Below are 19,485 nucleotides of genomic sequence, written 5' to 3'. Positions count from 1 at the left end.
AAAATATTCAAGCTCTGTCAAGTTACAGCCGTTTTCATGTCATGCTTCAAGTCTTCGATTTGATTTAGATTGCGGGTTTGACTGGACCACAAAATGACACTAGTCCCTGACGATGATGAATATCCCCTAAAATGCAGCTGCCACCACTGGGCTTTGCAATAGAGACTGGGATCATCGAAGGAAATATGTGTTGGGTTTCAAGCCTTGTATTGAGGTAAACATGTTCAATTCAAATTTTGTCCAGTTTTTGTACATGTTTTGGCAATCTTCAGGATGGATTCAAGGTGGGCTTTTTTGAGTAATGGCTTCTTTTTTACCACCCTATCATACAGGCAATATTTGGGGAGTGCTTGTAACATTGTTGAGTCTCAGCCATAAAAGCCTGTTGCTCAAAGTTGCGTGTTGGTAGCTTTCTAATCATTATCCTACTTTCTCTGTAATCCAGTTAGGAGGTAAGGTCTTTGTAGAGCCATGCACCTTCCATTTGTTAATAAACGTCTTGATCGTAACCCCAGGGATAATAAAAGCCTTTGAAACCTTTTAACGCAGTGGTTTCTGCATTAAAAATGGGGTTACTTTTTTCTCCCCCTTTTAATGAGGTTTGGGTATAATACATTTGTTTTTTGTGGGTTGTGACATTCTATTCACTTCAAAGAGATCTGACTATGTACATTCTTCATCAATGATGAGCCCATTGGGTCTCCCTAAGCGACGGGAGAACTGAGGGAATAAATGGGTCTAAATAGCTAGATTGGATTATTCAACTCCCCATGCGGCGGCACACAAACATTGTTCAGTAAAACCTGAACAGAAGGGAATAAATATGCGCTAAATGGAAAAACTATTGTTATTAAACAGGTCTTGCTTTGGATGCCTGCTAAGAAGATGGAGTTTAAATAATGCTGCACGTTAACATTGGAAAAGCTTACCCCAAGTATTGAAGAGGCGGGATTTCCTGCAACTGTATACTATTTCCTGTTGACACTGCTCAGACCCAGCCACGAGGGCAATCAGTTGTTCAGGTGAGGCGCTGTAGTTGAATTTCATAATGTAAGGCTTCTGTAGTGTGGAGCCCTGGACCCTGATTGGATCAGTGCTGTTGTGGGTCACCACTGTCCAGACCTTGTCCTCTACACACAAACACACATGATGTGGACCAAATAAGAAAGGTTTCTTTCAGTTTATTTTGACAGTTTAAAAAATTTACATAAAAAGTTGCCATTCATAAATAATAGAATCATCAAGAACGTGATATGCAAGCCACAATGTCAGAGCCTGAGACTGAAAGAAAACCATTGATTATCCTTTCAGTTTCATAAAATGTAGACATTTGAAGAGTGATTTACATATTATGTATAATTATTCATGTTCCTGTACCAAGCTGGGAGGTATTTACATATCTGACAGTCCCCCTAATTACCAGCGATTTTCAGTCAACCTCGCTAGAGTTCATTCTGATTTTACAGATATGAAACACTCTAATGTGGCTGCTTCCCATAAAGAGATCAAGGCAAAAGAAAAAAATAATTTAATCCAAAATGTACCAAGCCTAAATAAAGCCTCTGAATACTATTGGACGATGATCAATGAAATAGACGAGGTCTCCCCAACCTTATTCCTGGAGATCTACCATTCTGTAGGTTATCAGCTCAACACAAATTTAGCACACCTGATTTAATTTTTTAGGAGCTCACAATCCTAACTTTACCAATCAGGAATGTTTTGTTAGAGTTGGAGTGAAAAGCATGATGTTAGATCTCTGGGAAGAAGGTTGGGCAGCACTGAAATAGCCAGATAATAGCATTAAGATAATCATCAATCGTAAACCGATATCAAATATAATTCCAGCTGCATTTCTAGATTAATCTGTCAACAGGATCAGACATGCTATCAGTCAAAATGCGTATACAGGATGGAGGGCCATGACTGCAGCTCACCTGTCATGTTGCAGTAGACCTTTGTGGGCCCCAGAGGACCACTGCCATCTGGATCAATGGAGAAGTAGCCTGAGGAGCTGCCAGCCAGCCTGTAGGCCTCACATGACACTTCGTAGATGGCTGAGAGACACATGGAAGTAGGACAGGATAAAATATAAGACATTTTCAATTACATATGTTCAAATGCTGTTGCAAAATGAAATTGCATGCGGAAGCCTCAGAATCAAAGAGAGGAGGATACATTACACAGGAATTTAGCTTTTAATTAACACAACATAAAATATTGGAAATAGCATTTTGACTCACAGTTGTGGCAGGTGGCCCCATTGTATCCTGTTCCAGAGCAGTCACAGTAGAAGGTGCTCCAGGACTGGGAACACTGTCCTCCATGTTCACAGAAGTTTGGCAGGCATCTGGAGAGATAGGGACATTTAGAACCTCAGAAAGGGAAGTAACCTAGGACCACAGAGAAAGCCATGGAGAAAGAAAAGCGAAAATGATGTGTTTGTCCTCACTCTGACTAAGGAGTACTCGCTGTTGATTATGGTACGAATGACATTACAAAATATACACTTCTTGACAGACAATGGCAGGTGTTTTGATGCCTTTGACAACTACTTTACAACAACATTCTTGTAAGACTGAGCATTCAAATTATTCATTTATTCATGTGACACAGTCACATTTCCCACAGAGCAGTTTAAAGTTCAGAGCATCTGCATAGAAAACTCTGTAAAGACGGAATATTTCAGACATAATACAGCATTTGTTTGGGGATTTTCATGCACTTTTTTGATATGGCTCAAATTCAACTGAACCCCCCAAATCAATTTCAAGAAAGCAGGTGTTTGTGTAGGGATGTTTTTTGTAAACAAAATTACTGCATAAACATGCATGGATAAAGCAGGTGTTTGTAACCATACCCGATCTCATCCCTCTCTGTCTCTAAAACACTTTTTTGCAAATCATCTGAGATCTCTAAATGTTACCTACAGTATATGCCAAGAAAACTTCCAGTGACAGTGAAAATAGTCTCATTGGCTATGGGAAGACACTTTGATTAATAGGGCCTTCCTCATGCCTCTGTATCTTTGAAAATCACCAGCCATTAAAAGCTTGAATATATTATTACATTGCGCTTCAACTGTGAATCCTGTGCCAGGGGACCTCTGGTTTAGTGGGGGTTGTGCATACTGCCACCATTTCAATTCCCATTTACCTATTTAGCACTAAAAAGAGTCAACTGTTCTCTAGATAATGTTCAGGTGATGGTTTAATTAATGCTGTGCTATTTTTATTCATGGACATAGAAGAGGCTTTCGTCGTCCATAAAATTAGGCTGCTCAACTTGCAGAACTGTTCCTCTGCAATAAACTGGACAATTACATTTTAGTAATCGCAATGAATGGCGAGGAAAGCTCTTCAACAAAAGGTACAATAGTCTCTGAGAGATTTTTATGTTACGTATTTAGTTCCCTCGCTGACAAAGAAACTAATTGCTTTTCTATAATGTATGTCACAAGCCAAAGTGCTGAGTTCGTTTGGGCATGTCTCCTAATGGCTCTATTGAACCACTGGCCTCCTCTATGAGGCGGCACACGAAGGCCACAGTCTGCCAGTCAACCTGCTTGGGCTGTTAGTTGACTGCCACACTGAGCATGGCAGGGTCCTAGAGGATGACAGCTGCTCATGAATGTTTCAAAGCTGCAGAATTGGGGATGGAGAGACTTGGAGGGAGGCCTATATTAATAGTGTGCTGAGCAGTAGGAAGGATTTAACCTGAAAAGGTATGAGGACAAAAATAACTACCAGGATATGTGAATCATTTTGATTGATTGCAATGATTTGTCCATTACAGTGCCAATGACACAACTATAAGTAGGTTGTCATTGTACTGAAAAGGTTGAAGATGGCAGCAAAAGCCAAAGGGCTGATTGAGTTGAATTAAACAAATATCCAGTGCTTAATCCTCACCACAGGAATGCAATACCAAGTCCTTCAGAAATTGGTGCTTTGACTCAGCTCAAATCACCAGCTTACTAAAACACTCAATGTGACAGATCTGGAAATAGCGACTAGCCTACTTTCAGCATTGTGCTGTATGTAGATATCTGATTATTTATATGCTTCAGGGCTAATATATTGGGTCCTTGCTGTGTACATAATAATGGCAATGTAAAACCGTATTAGATTTTGACACAAATAAACAAACAAAATAAGCAAACTTTTCCAAATAATATTTTTGGCTTAATTGAATGCTGGTCACCCAAATAACACGTGTGATGGGTCAGCAAACCTGAATTTGCGTTTAGAAACCATTGAATTTAATGTTTATCCAAAAAATGATGTCAATAGTGTGATAAATATTCATAGTGGTGGAAAAAAAAGTTGAATGTATATCTTATTCAGAAGTTCTACACAAAAATATGTATACATCACAGATTAGATTTTTCCCTTTGATTTACTGGACTGTTTTGAAGAAAGGGAAACACTCCTTAAATCCATATTCATTGTAACACATTACAATGGGAAGAATTAAGTAAACCATCTGGTGTAGTTGAATGTAAATTTTTAAAATATATATTTTTTGATTTACATTAATTGATAAAAGCCATTTTAACAAGTAACACAAAGAAAATGTAACTTAGAAACCTTTTATGCAATGAAAACAAACAGAAATGCCATTTTCTAATGCTGAAAAAGTTGGTACACACGCACCAGTTGGAATCATGTGCAGCAAATCAGATGCATATGAAAAGAAAATCCTTCTAAAATAATTTGGGAGCATCCAACCACCCAAAATGGTTAAACACTTTGTCTGGTTTGGTCTTAACCTTATGGGCGTGTGGTAACACTTAATGCCAGGATCAAAAGACCTATTGGAGGCACTCCAATATTATTGAGGCCCATGAGTCTGGGAGAGGTTAAAAAAGCCATTCCTAAGCAATTCAAAGTACATAATTCCACCTCCCAACAGGTAATCTAGAAATGGTTAAAATTCCAGACCACTGGCGATTTACATAGCTCTTCCCGCAAAATTCAGCCCAAGAGCTGAACTAAAGATATTCATTAGAAGTCTCCAAGAACCCCAGGGTAACATCTACCGTAGGGATATACAGGCCACTCTTTCTAAAATGTCTGTAAAACTGTCAGAAAGAGACTTCGAAAACTTGACCTAGATAACAAGGAAGAAGCCACTGCTCTCAAACAAAATATCAAAACACAACTGACATTAGTCAGAAAACAACTAGATGAAGACCAAAGAAAATAAAACAATGTACTCTGGACAATTGAGTCAAAGGTGGAGTTGTTTGGCTGCAATGCCAGATGCCATGTTTGCCAAAATATTAAACACTGCCTTTTAACAGAAGAACCATATACCAACTGTAAAACATGGAGGTTTTGGCTTGAAGCAGGCCTTGCATGTAAGAAAGCCCATGAACATGAAACATTTAAGTAGTATTGTAAAGAAGAGTGGGAAAGAATCCCAGTTAATGAAATAAATATTTGTGTCAATTACTTGGTTTTTAGAGGTCAACTGAATTTTCAGATGACAATCTGAAGCCATTTGGTTAATACATCTTTCATATATGAATCACATACTTTTGCACAACCACACATCCATAGTGGAAAAAGTCACATCCGTAACACTATGTCTCTATGAAAAAAATACAAATAATAATTTCAAAAGTTCCTTTGGCTATGGATATGTTATCCTAAGAATGTAAGATTCATAGGCATTTTTCATTGTTTCTCTTTTACATTTCACGTAGTGTCCTACTGATGCAGGCGCCAGGGGGACAGTACAACCCAATCTCTTAAAAAATGTCATCCCTCACCCTTTAATGTTTTGATTCTAAAAATACTAGCAAGATATACTGCTTGAATAATTAAAAAGGTATTAGCTGATAATATTTTTCACAATCAGACATGATTCTTTATAGACGGATGTATTGGAGATAACATTAGACAACTACTCGAAATAATTTACAATGCAAGAAAAACAGGTAGTTATCAGCATTATTGAGTCAAGTACATAATACAGCATGCTGGAAACATTTTGTATATGCTAATAGGAAAACTGTAACAGTGGGTGTTGGGGATATCAGATAAACAGTCAAACTATCTTACACCTTAATCTGATAGGGGTACAGACAGTAGATGCTCAGCCTGCTCTATGGATCAGCTCAGGTACCCAACACACACATTTCTATTAAAATATTTTCCTTAAATATTCAGAATCAAAATCATATTTTCCCTAACCTAAACCTAACCATACCATTAACCCCTAACGTTATCCATAGCTCATAACCCTAACCCTAATTCTAACTAATACTCACGCCACGACTCCCCTAATCAGTCTCAGTGTATATATTCCCTTTACCCCCCCCATAGAAACACATAGAAATCGGACTGTATTTGTTTACGTATTGCTGCACACTGCTGTCCTAGCCGAATAATCAATTTCCTTTGGTTCACTTCCTCCTGCGCCTGGCTCCGTCCTATTCACCTGCTACAGGTCCAACCCTAATACCTAAGCCTGAAATAATTGTTATCTAATGGGGACCATCAAAATGTCCCTACAATGTCAGATTTTCCTTGTTTTACTATCCTTGCTTTCCCCTAGCATTACACAGGCAAACACGCACATACACATCTCACTAGAGTAAAGCTCACAAATCCCTCTTAGCTACCCCCACCTCCTCAGTTCCAACACTTATTTCATTTGGAATGGAAAATTAATGTGTTCAAGCAATATTTGGGCATTACATTGTATAGAATGAAAACATAGTGCATTTATTCATTGCAATAATCAAACCAAATCACACCGAATTGTTGGATATTTAAAAATATTGTCCTGTACGTTTTTTGGAATAAGAACAAAATTGACTATAGTAAAAATTTTAATTTATTTTATCAAAATATGTGCTTGAAAGAAGAAATGCACATTCTGTCACAATGTGGTGTGGATGACCCAGGCGCAGAGTGAGAGAACCGTTTGTGTGTTTCAAAATCCAACTGAAAACTGAGCACATACAAAACGAAACCACAAAGATAGCTACTAACGCGCACAGGAGAAACACAACTGACAAGGCAAACAACACTAGACAACTGATTGGCTTCCTAGGGAAGGCTATATATCCTTCATAGTGAAGGGATGGAAAACAGGTGCGCGTAATCTCCTATAGGCTGCGTTTGTGCGCAGGTGGGAAATGGAACGATGGCAGCTAGAACGACAGTGAAGCAGAGCGACAAGGTTGTGACCTTGTCCCAGCTGGAGATATGACTCCTTCACCGCAATCAAAAGTCACATAAAAAATGCATCTAAGTTATGTACTCTAATGCTTTGAAGTATTTATTTTAGCATTAAGCAGACTAAATATACCGTTGGCATGATTTATGACATTGATGATATTCAAAGTGCAATAACGAATATGTAGGCAGCTATAAAATGTAATTTATTTCAGGTATCATATTACTTGCATAGTTTCTAGCTGCTCATTTCAAAACTGATCCCTCATCTATGAAAAAAATAACAAGTGTGTGGTGAGGTGTAATAGAATGACACATTCTGCTATTGCCACTTTTGGAAACAACAAAGGAGAATATGATTCTCTACTCATCACATCTAAGCTACTTTTATCTCTTAGATTAACTTAAAAGTAGAACAGAAGAATGGCTCTCTGGCAATCAGTCAACCTGCATTCCAACCCCATTCACAGTTAAAAGAGATATCACTGAAAGCAACATTGAGGGTTTCAAATCAGCACATTTCTAATTTCTATAACAAATGAACCTGCCATGTTTACGATTACATAACCTAACATAGCAGGAATTTAAAAATGGCCTAAAAGTAAATCTCCCACAATTTTGGTCAGACTTGTATAAAAATAAAACTGTCGGGAAAGGTCTCTTTCTGCAACTGCATTGTTAACATTTAAAGCATGTCCTGTAACAGGCTCGCTTTTTCCATTAACCACAAGAAACTTAAATATCCTTTGTCATGGGACAATGCAGAGGGTGACAGTTACACAACCTTTGTTGCTAATTATTTGAGACCCAGAGTTGGCTGACTTCACAGGTCCCCTACCTTAGAATGTGTGTTCATTTTCACCTGCTTACACGTCTGTTGTGAGAAAAAGATTTCACAATATCAAAAATAAACTAAAGGGTTTTTACCAGTGCTAAAGCTCTATTAAATGTCAGATAAAAATCATGAATTTTTAGTGTTAGTTGCTTAAGCAAGACTTTGCATAATGCAAGGTTTGCATAATGACCATGATACCTGTCATGGATGCCACATGTGTTGAACTGCAGTTCCCTGTAGTTTCCCAGCCGTCCTTGGCGTACCAGGTTAAGGTCAACGGGCTGGCTGTTGACGGAGATGAGACGCATGCACCCCTGGAATGCCAGCGTGGGGTTCTCACATCCTGTGTCAGCCGGGGACGAGGATGGACAACCTATTGGAACACACAACAGAAGGATGTTTATGTAACTCAACATCTGCCAAACCAGCCTCTACTGTAATAATGCAACAAAAGAGGCTTACACAAATATGTTAAGATGCTAAGAGGGTTGTGCGCTGACTGACTTACTGACTAGAGACATGCAAGCAGAAATTACAACATTTGTAATTTAGTAAAAGTTTTCTAAACGCAATCTTTAATGTTTCATTTATTTCCTTCGAATGCATGAAAGTTATGTACGTCAAAAGTGTGTTTTAAACCTTTGCAATTTCTGAGAGAAAAGTCTCCCAAAAAGAGAGAGAGCTGAGGTAAATCTGCCAAGACATGCCATTATGCAAGTTGACGCCTTTTAAAAGCAGCTTACTAAATCGCAGCTATCTGAAAATGTGAGATTTACATGGCAATTTCTGGGAAGCCAGAGTTTGTACAGGCATGTATTAAGTAAATCTCTGCTTACAAGGCAATGTAAATGAAGAGCCACTAAGGCTCTGGAGTGACCATGCCAAGGCTCAGTCCTTAGGAATTAGCCAAGAAATACTGAGTTTCTACTGTATATAATGTCTATAGACATGTATTAAACTGTCACTATCTAGTATCGGTCACATTGATTGTCATTTTACCTCCAAAGTAGAGGTCTCCTGCCTCCATGTGGTCTTCCAGGTCAATGGTAGAGGGCGGCTCGTTGTCCAAAGTCATGGTGACCTGGAGACCTCGGGAGCTGAGACTCACAGAGTGCCACAGTCCATCATTAACTTTGTGACCTGTGGATGCAGCAGGGTAGATACGTGTTAAACAGTTTATCCAGAATCCGTCTCTAGATATCACTTTAGTTTTACCATAGTAATAAATGACTGTAAAAGTTATTTTACAGTTTAATTTACTATCTTTCTTCGTCTGCAACAAAGCTCTGCAGTCTCTTTGTCCCTGAAGTTGACTTTGGATCAACCTAACATTGTTTATTTGATAATGTTTCACAAACAAACAAATAATCACCCCCAACCCTCATTTGTTGTGTACATACTTCCATTCTAAGGAGAGCCCAATGCTAAATCTCAGCGGTATAATCTTAGGTTTTGATTTAATTAAACTCAGGCCTTAACAGTGGGAAACAGAGCTGTATGTGTTTGCTCTCCTCTGAGCTTGGCCTCAGCTTGTTGGGTGAGTGAGTTTGCAGACTAAGATAATTCCTATGGACTGTGATACATTGAAATCTACAACATTTCAGAGTGTAAATTGCTTGAAATGTACAAAAAAGCACACCTGCTCCAAACTTGGACTAACAAAAGCCTTAAACATGCAACAGAGTCCCAAATGAGCCCAGACACAGACACAGCTTTAATATAACTATGTCTGCATGTCTGCTCTATTCCGCTAAACCTGTAGAAATCCCTCAATGCATATTTCAACCTCCCATTTTGGGAAAAATGGACTAAACAAAATGCTTATCTGTGTGTGAACTGCGAGATAAGAACAGGGCCAACTGAATGGATTCGCCTGTCTTATAGTCTTAACTCGTAAGCTTTACCATCACTATCAGATCTGTGTCTATCTTGTCTGGGTCAGCTAGTGTAGACTAGAGTTGGCCCGGGCCTCACCGGTGGAAACCTCTTCTTTCTGCTGGGCTGACGTGTGGTGGGTCAAGCGCAGCCGGCTGTTGCTGATCTGCAGCTCCAGCCGCTGGGGCTCGAGGGCGAGCCGGGTGGAGAGCAGTAGCCCATCTGGGTTCCACGTTCTGAACTGGAAACGTACCGCAAAGCCCCCCAAAGAGGACGCCATAGCCCGGAGCGACAGGAAACTGCTGCTGGAGCTCAGGAAGGTGGTGGACACCAGCTGGGGCTCCGAGCATGAGAAGGTCACGTTGCCCTGGAGACCATGGAACACACAGCCATATAGTCACCTTGCTCCAATCCAGATCAACTTTCAACACTTCAGGGTTAATTAAAAACTATGTCAACTTTGTAAGTGTGGTGCTGTTATTAATGATTATAAACACTACCTACTGGCCTGATTCTACAAAGGTAAGGAGAGAAAGAAAGAGAAACTTAAAGAAAATAAAGAAAAAAGGAGATAAAATGTATGTGGTCACTGCATGAAAGGGGATTTTGACACAGAGCTAAATGTTCTACTCCACTGTGAAATATACTCCCCAAGAGCATGAAAAATACTCCCAAAGATAAAACATTTTCATGAAAATATCCCAGATCAATTTCTAACTTCTGTGTTTTCACTGATGACATAAAGCTAATAATTATTCTGGATGACAGAAACAGCAAATATCACCAGATAATGTGGTTGCAAAAACCAAGCAAAATTATATGATTCTCTAAAGTAAACATGCAATAAAATGCAAATTAATTACTATAAAAAAATCATACAATGCGCACGACAGTTGAAGTTTACATATGATAAAAATTACAGACCTCTACATGCTTTTTAAGTAGGAAAACCTGCAAAATCAGCAGTGTATCAAATACTTGTTCTCCCCACTGTATATAAATATGTATATCCTATAATGTCTACAATGTCATAAACATGCATGCATATTTATATATTTTTCTTCAGTTTATTATTACATTATATTACATTACATTATATATATTATTGTACATGTATTGCTATTGGAAATTAACCATATAACATTGTCCTTGCATTGCACTGCGGCAAAATGCTGCAAAACTTAACTGCTTTACTTAAACCAATAAATTGTATTTCATGCCAATAAAGAAATTTGAATTTGGACTTGATAAACAGACAGAGCATTGAGAGAGTGGAAATTGCTTCTACAGAAAACTGGGTTAAATGTCACTGCCAACCTCCTAGGGACAGGAAGAGCCAGTACAGAGAACATGCCTTCCTGTACACAGAAAAAGGTCAGAACAGTGTGGGGATGAACACATCATCAATACCAATGACACGGAGTGGCAGCGACAAGGAGCACGTTAACTAAATCCTCCACAGGGACTCTTCCATCAAATCTACCAAACTTGATTTCAGAGTCATTCCGTTTCAACAGACTGACACTCATAGTGTTCAGAAATCATTGATAACTTATTCATGCTAATGCTATTTTAGCGTTAATGGATTTGTTCATGTGGATGGGGTGACACCATTGTGTTTGGGGCTGTACTGACACAGACATCGTTTTTCCAAGGTTAATATCCATTAAGTTGTTTCATTTAGGCCCTGACATCTCCCAAAGGACTACCGTAAATAATGCAATCTACTTCGGGCTACAGGCAAGAGATTATAACGACTCCATATTGAACGGATCAGTGAATCTCCTGCTCCACCTCATCACTGAGCCTTGATCTGTTTGCAATGTAGAAGACGAATAAACTAGAATACTTTTCTCACTGCTCTAAGTGGGACCTGCCATACAACTTGCCTGTATCTGCAGTCTGTGTTATGCAATAACTGTAAGGGTATTCTGATTCTCTAAGTTTAGGTGTTGTTAACCTCTGCTTCTAACAAGTTAGAGAATTGTCACTTACATAAGTTGATATTTGCAATGCTGCACAAAATAAACTTGGCCTTGGTTTTCCCTAATGTTTATGCATATCAAATGAGTCGTTGAGAAGCACTTACCACACTGTAGATCTGAGGCTTGCGACGCTTGGCTAGGTCGATGACGTTGATCCCATTGTAGTAGAGGTTCTCAATACAGCCATGGAAGTTCTTCCTCAGGAAGGTACCAGGTTTACCTGGCAGTGGGATGCCTCCAAAGCTGAGCTTTGATGAGGAAATATTGTGAAATATGGACATGGGCATATGGATGTTAGAGAGAAAATATAATGTCACACTGAAGGTTCTGAAGAGATCAGCAAGGATTTTTCATTATTTACCAAGGTGGACATGAGTGTAATTCTGACTTTGTGCTGGTGTTGTAATGTATTAAAGCCTACTTTAAAGGATATTAGGAGTGTTTGGATGGACACACCTCATAATCCACCTCCAGAGAGTCTCCTTCCCCCTTTGTCCTGAAGTGCTCGGTGTGGGAGTCCACAGTGAAGTTGACTTGCTTGTTGAAACGCTCAATGAGGACCGAGTGCCAGTGTTGGTCGTCCAGAAGACTGCCCAGAGTGACCGCAACACGACCGCTGCTGAACCGCAGCCTGGTGTCATCTAAAGACAACAATAAACAGAAAATAGAAAGATTACTTTATTGATCTTAATACAGTACCATGAGGGGAATCGTATAATACACAACTTTTGCCTTTTTTGAAAGATTCTGAACCATCAAGCAAAAATATAATGTTGTAACAATTACATAGTATCTAAATGTGTTCTGATGGAATACTGTCAGTGGTCTAGATCTTAATAAAATCACAGACAAAATGATTAAGTCAGATGGTCTTTCAGCACTACCAGCCGCTGGATGTAGCCCCTGATGAGATTCTGAAATTCACTTTCAGTTTCTGTATGCACACATTCTACTGGCTGGTCTGCGAGACACGCGACACTATAGATGATGTCCATGAAAGGTTGACGTCCATCGTTATGGCATGTGTCGTCTGTCCATTTGATACCTGTTCAGTACCACCACCTCTTCCGCCAGTATAAGTACCCCCTGATCAAAACATCTTCTCACGGCTGAGAACAGTGACCGGTATACTGGTGTACTTGCTTGGATTCAGGACCATGGAACAATGGATCCCTCAAGCACTTTACAGCAACACAGTGCTTCCCAATAGCCTGATTACAAAAGCAATTACTTGCAACTGAAATGAATATTATTAAATGTGTCTAGTATATGGAAAGGAGTTGGCATTGTGTGCATACCAATGAATGAGATAAAACATTTTATATCATTATAATGGCAGAGTATTTCATTATAACAACATACCTATCTCATTATAATGAGGTGAAAAAAATACCATAAATAAATATTAAATGTTTTTTGTATTGTATTAATGTTTCTTTGAATATATCAGTGTCATGTGGTAGAGCAGTAAACGGTGAACAGTGAAAGTGAAAGTGATGACTTGTAGTAGCATGAGTGCCAGAAAGAACCAAAGCATGAATATTACATGTTGTCAGACAGCAAAAACATTTTGGTTAATACATCCCAAAACCTGGAAAATGAACTATTGGGAAACAGAATAAACCAATAGACTTCCTAGTGCCGGGCCAGGCACATTGGCAAAACACAGAAGTTTTGACTATATGAGACACCCTCACCCCGACCTAAAAACCTCAGTGTTTGACTCACCCAGGTTAAGGCAGATGGCCAGCCTGCACCAGTGTTTGATTAATCTACATTAAGATTGAGCGCCAGCCTGCATAAGATTAAGGGCCAGCCTGCAGCAGTGTTTGATTAATCTACATTAAGGTAGAGGGCCAGCCTGCACCTGTGTTTGATTAATCTACATTAAGATAGAGGGCCAGCCTGCACCAGTGTTTGATAAATCTACATTAAGATAGAGGGCCAGCCTGCACCAGTGTTTGATTAATCTACATTAAGGTAGAGGGCCAGCCTTCAACAGTGTTTAATTAATCTACATTAAGATTGAGGGCCAGCCTGCACCAGTGATTGATTAATCTACATTAAGATTGAGGGCCAGCCTGCACCAGTGATTGATTAATCTACATTAAGATTGAGGGCCAGCCTGCACCAGTGATTGATTAATCTACATTAAGATTGAGGGCCAGCCTGCACCAGTGTTTGATTGATCTACATTAAATTAGAGGGCCAGCCTGCACCAGTGTTTGATTAATCTACATTAAGATTGAGCGCCAGCCTGTATAAGATTAAGGGCCAGCCTGCAACAGTGTTTGATTAATCTACATTAAGGTAGAGGGCCAGCCTGCACCAGTGTTTGACTCACCCAGGTTAAGGTAAAGGGCCAGCCTGTCCCAGTGATTGATTAATCTACATTAAATTAGAGGTCCAGCCTGCACCAGTGTTTGATTAATCTACATTAAGATTGAGCGCCATCCTGCATAAGATTAAGGGCCAGTCTGCAACAGTGTTTGATTGATCTACATTAAGGTAGAGGGCCAGCCTGCACCAGTGTTTGATTGATCTACATTAAGGTAGAGGGCCAGCCTGCACCAGTGTTTGATTGATCTACATTAAGGTATAGGGCCAGCCTGCACCAGTGTTTGACTCACCCAGGTTAAGGTAGAGGGCCAGCCTGTCCCAGTGTTTGACTCACTCAGGTTAAATTAGAGGGCCAGCCTGTCCCAGTGTTTGACTCACCCAAGTTAAGGTAGAGGGCCAGCCTGCCCAGTGTTTGACTCACCCAGGTTAAGATAGAGGGCCAGCCTCCTCAAGTGTTTGAATCACCCAGGTTAAGGTAAAGGGCCAGCCTGGCCCAGTGTTTGACTCACCCAGGTTAAGGTAGAGGGCCAGCCTGCCCCAGTGTTTGACTCACCCAGGTTAAGGTAGAGGGCCAGCCTGCCCCAGTGTTTGACTCACCCAGGTTAAGGTAGAGGGCCAGCCTGCCCCAGTGTTTGACTCACCCAGGTTAAGGTAGAGGGCCAGCCTGCCCCAGTGTTTGACTCACCCAGGTTAAGGTAGAGGGCCAGCCTGCCCCAGTGTTTGACTCACCCAGGTTAAGGTAGAGGGCCAGCCTGCCCCAGTGTTTGACTCACCCAGGTTAAGGTAGAGGGCCAGCCTGCCCCAGTGTTTGACTCACCCAGGTTAAGTTAAAGGGCCAGCCTGCCCCAGTGTTTTACTCACCCAGGTTAAGGTACAGGGCCAGCCTGCCCCAGTGTTTGACTCACCCAGGTTAAGGTAGAGGGCCAGGCTGCCCCAGTGTTTAACTCACCCAGGTTAAGGTAGTTGGCCAGCCTGCCCCAGTGTTTGACTCACCCAGGTTAAGGTAGAGGGCCAGCCTGCCCCGGTGCAGCTCCAGAGTGATGTAGTCGCCCCTCTGACCCTCACCGTGGAGCAGCACCCCCTCAGCCTGGCGGCTCTTGAAGCGCAGCGAGATCACATCCTTCACCGTGCTCATAGACTTCTGGTTAAACCGGTAGAGCAAGGAGCTTCTGCCATCAAAGTCTGCCACGTAAGATTCTAGACAAGGATTGAAAGAATACTAAAAATGTGTTTCATAAAAATGTCCCAACGATAGCTCACTCGGTCACGTCTGAGCTGTGAGTTTGCTGTTACAGCAGCAGGAGACATTCTGAATTTCTGTTTTTAAAGCCTGAATGCATAATATTTTCTGATGGGATTCAGTTAATGTATGTACGTAAAGCTGTCTGAATAAATAATGCAATCTCTGACATGCACCTGCTATTCCAACACATAACTAGGAGAGAATGACGGGCCTAGAGAAACAAGAGAATCAGCTATGAGTATGACTTTACATTGTATGAAAAACTTGACTTTCCAAACAGTTTTTGAAGCTACTGCATATTTAAATAATGTCTAACACATTCATAAACTCACAAACACAATGCTAGACCGAATACCCCCACCTCTTCCAATGTTTGTCTCAATCTAATGAAGCATTGTTTTCCTGTGGAATTCAGTAAAGGATATAGAAGGCCAGGCTTCACTTAAACTTTTTGAAACTCATTTAAAGATTTTACAAATATGAGTAGCAATATGAGATGGATGTGAGTTCACCCATTACAAATCACAATAGAGCCTTTTGGTGATTATGTGGAGTGCTCAAAACAAGATTTACGAACACTTCAACTAATAATCAGTGATATGACATGATTTTGTTTTGAAATGTATTGATCTAAAGATTGAGGGCAACTGAATGACAAACCAAATGAGACACAAGTGAGACACGGACGTGACTCAGTGTACAGACAAGGCATGTGTAGTGAATTGACATCAACAAAATGTGTAACAAGCATGACCACATAACATACCACTCACTTGGTGATTATCGCACATCGAGATATAAACTCTGCATTGTAATAATCATATATTCATACTTTTCTTTAGTGGGTCTTTTTGTGTAATAGAATTAGACATGCTCTGTTTGAAGCATGCTAATTTAGGCAGTACCGCCAACAGTTATGCAAATGACGGATAACTTCTAAATGTTTCAGTGATTGCGCCTAGATCCGTGATTGTGCCTAGATCCTATAGTATGCATGTCTTTAAATAATTTAAAGGATGGAAGAAAGTCTGGCTTTCCTATAAGCAAGATTTCCACAATGATTATGATGAGCCCTCCAAGGGCTACCAAGTTTGTCATCTATGACATGTTCAATGGTAATGTGGGCTTCAAGGTTTCCCTCTTCCGCTCCTTATTTGCTCAATGTTCAAGCACTCAGGAGTTTCATTTATACAGTGAGGTACAACAAGGTGCTTGTCACGCAGCATTTATTACCAGAGCCCACATTCATCCAACATTAATACACGGATCATGCCGTAGAACAGTTCGGCATTATGGAAGTGCTCACTCAGGGATAATTATAACTGTCTTTCACAGAGCATAAATTCACTGGCTGATCCAGTTAGTGCTGCAACAGAATGTGTTTGAGAGACATCCCAGTGACTCCACTTTTATTTATTTAGCATTACCCAGAACGAGACTGGCTCTCAATTGGCATTCTTGCCAGTCTACCACTGTACGCTGGAAGGATTGTGTTTGGTCTGCATTTCCTTTGATACTGCGTCAAGGAAACATTTGTCTTCAGTTTGCAGAATACTTAGCAAAAAACGTACAGGAGGCTTTCATTGACAATATTGACTTTCACAATGTTATTTTCTCATGGATCTGATCGTCAACGAGGGGATTTAAATCGGCCCGGTGATAGATGACATGTCTAAACAAGCCACAGTGTCGGTGTCTGGAAAGGTCTAAACAAACTCTGGTTAGAGCAGTTTCCAAGACAGTCCAGGATTCCTTTGGTGAATACCAAATAGGTTGGCATCAGTATGGTCTTGGTGTAACAGTAAGTAGTCAATCGCCAGCATTAAGGTGTTAGCTGAACATGCCTACTGTAGGGGATGTTGGCCACTTAACTTTAATCACTGTCCAATGCAGTGGTTCCCATCCTTTATCTGTAACTGAATTTTGCACCGCCCAGAATACCCCTGAAGCACACGCTCATGTTTTACAGGGGTCCTAGTACTCCTGGTTGGAAGCCACTGGTCTAATGTGTATGGTCTCTATGGAAGGTGCAGGGATGTCTGGTCACTCACTGTAGGCACAGCCGTACACTTCCACTCTGAGTCCCACCCAGCCACTGGGGTTCCAGTCCAGGGGAACAAAGCGTAGGAATCGGCTTCTGATGGAGTGGGACAACTTCTGAAGAACGACACCGTCAGCGTTCACATTCCCTGCAAACCTCTGCAGACGAACAGAGGGACGAAACAAAACCAAACAGGGTTTTTTTACTCACCAGTTTACCTGACTTTGCAGAAAAAAAGCAATGATATTATAAAGTCAATCGGTTCACCCAACTATTATTTTTATTTTTTTTCCAATACACTGATTACATGCAAAGATAATTTGAGCATGTGTTTTAAAGAGCTCTGTTTGCTGCCTGTCTATAACACATTCTTTCCATCATACATCCTCAAATATGTGCAAACAGACACATTTACTTAAAATGCAATATGGTATTCTAACGATGTAAAATGAAGAAGTATGTTAGGAATATTTTTCCCATCAAAATGTATAAGCTACTAGAAAACACTGGGACCACCGAATCCATTCTATGTATCATCCAAATACCACCATGTTAGAGTAATAAATCAGAATGACAACACATAAAATGAACATCTGTCTTTTTCATATTTTAAAGTTACTTATAAGATATACTTGGGCAGAGTCAAAAGTGTGACCTTCCCTAGTTTTCCCAACATTAAGTGACCTTTAGGAAGTAGTTCATTGCTAATGCAAATTTAATGAAGATACTCAGGATATTCATCACATTAATAAAATCATTGACTCTACTGTGTATCCCATGAATAATAACATGCAGGACTTCAATGAACAAAGGCAACATCGAGAACAACCCAAAGCATGAGCACAAGTGATTTTGAAATGTGATTCATTGCTTTATATACATTTCAGAGCGCATTACCTAAAGTGTTTTTTGTGAGAAAACAAATTAACTGAACACTTTACCATTACCATAATTTCCAGTTACAGTATATATGAACTTGAAAATAAAAGCTGTACACTTTACGAACCCTCACACATACATGTTAATATTAACCCTCACGCTTACATGTTAATACCTTCACATGTTAATATTTGTGGCCCCAATACATTCATTTGACATCAGATTCCTTCTAATAGCCAGTACTGAGAAAGCAATTATTATTTTGGGGGGTTTTCCTAGATGTCTCGATTTTTTGGGGATATTTTTCAGTGACAGTATTGATAAAACGATGTGACATTTGTACAGCATGTAATTCAACAGGGACAGTGATCTCAATTGTGGAAATAAAAAAAAAGAAATGGACCCTCAACAACGTGTGTATTTTCAAGGCTCACAAAACTCCTAGATCAAGTCATGACTTACACCCCAAAGCTACCTGCCTCACAATGTCTCCTTGTGCCTCTAGTGGATGAAAAGTACTTCTTTGTAATGTCACTCATAAACTGTTGCTGTAGCAGCCAAAACTCCAGATGTGGTCATTTAAGATGTTTTACATGAATCAATGCTATTGTCTCTAAAACATTTTCAGGACCATTGACCAATTACAAAAAGAACATTTTATGAAATTGAGCACAGTTACAGAAGACATACATTTACCACATAACGTACCCTGATGGAGATGAGCAATGATCTCAAACAATTGAAAAAAAAACTATATTTGCTAATAATTAATGAGATGTGTGTATATCTGACCCAAAATCAGATAGGGCCACAGTGTCACCGGAACCCCCTGTCTCAGCCCCAAAGTCTTACGCTGCTATATTATTGTGCTGGGGGAGTAGGGTCAGTTCTCCTTCTCCACTACAAATCCTGGTATATCTAAGAAATCCATTTTCTAAAATGTATTTCACTTCCTAAAAAGTATCCTTTATGGGGAAACAAGGATTTAATCTGACATAAAAGTAACGCAGATCCTTAAAACATTCCCAAACTGGGAAACAGATCCCAACCAAAAGATACTAACATTCTTGAGGTAAACACTATGGGCAAACAAAGTG

At 39.9% G+C, this 19,485-nt stretch overlaps 1 protein-coding gene across 3 annotated transcripts in view; it reads right to left on the bottom strand.

Annotated features, from left to right (window-relative positions):
• Positions 1-19,485, bottom strand: part of LOC105030805 (contactin-associated protein-like 5) — an 87,972-nt gene that overhangs the window by 15,879 nt on the left and 52,608 nt on the right. For all 3 annotated transcript variants that reach the window (XM_029113468.2, XM_029113470.2, XM_029113469.2), the window contains exons 4-13: positions 17,520-17,667; positions 15,219-15,422; positions 12,342-12,526; positions 11,990-12,133; positions 10,000-10,267; positions 9,025-9,165; positions 8,224-8,398; positions 2,244-2,350; positions 1,938-2,057; positions 930-1,130 (exon numbers count right to left, since the gene is read on the bottom strand). In XM_029113468.2, coding sequence (XP_028969301.2) covers positions 930-1,130; positions 1,938-2,057; positions 2,244-2,350; positions 8,224-8,398; positions 9,025-9,165; positions 10,000-10,267; positions 11,990-12,133; positions 12,342-12,526; positions 15,219-15,422; positions 17,520-17,667 — 1,693 coding nt within the window. The remainder of the gene's footprint in view (positions 1-929; positions 1,131-1,937; positions 2,058-2,243; positions 2,351-8,223; positions 8,399-9,024; positions 9,166-9,999; positions 10,268-11,989; positions 12,134-12,341; positions 12,527-15,218; positions 15,423-17,519; positions 17,668-19,485) is intronic.

Source organism: Esox lucius, chromosome 16 (genome assembly GCF_011004845.1).
Source record: "Esox lucius isolate fEsoLuc1 chromosome 16, fEsoLuc1.pri, whole genome shotgun sequence".
Taxonomy (NCBI): Eukaryota; Metazoa; Chordata; class Actinopteri; order Esociformes; family Esocidae; genus Esox; species Esox lucius.
Note: the sequence above shows the minus strand (reverse complement) of the source record. Positions and strands in the feature narration are given on the sequence as shown.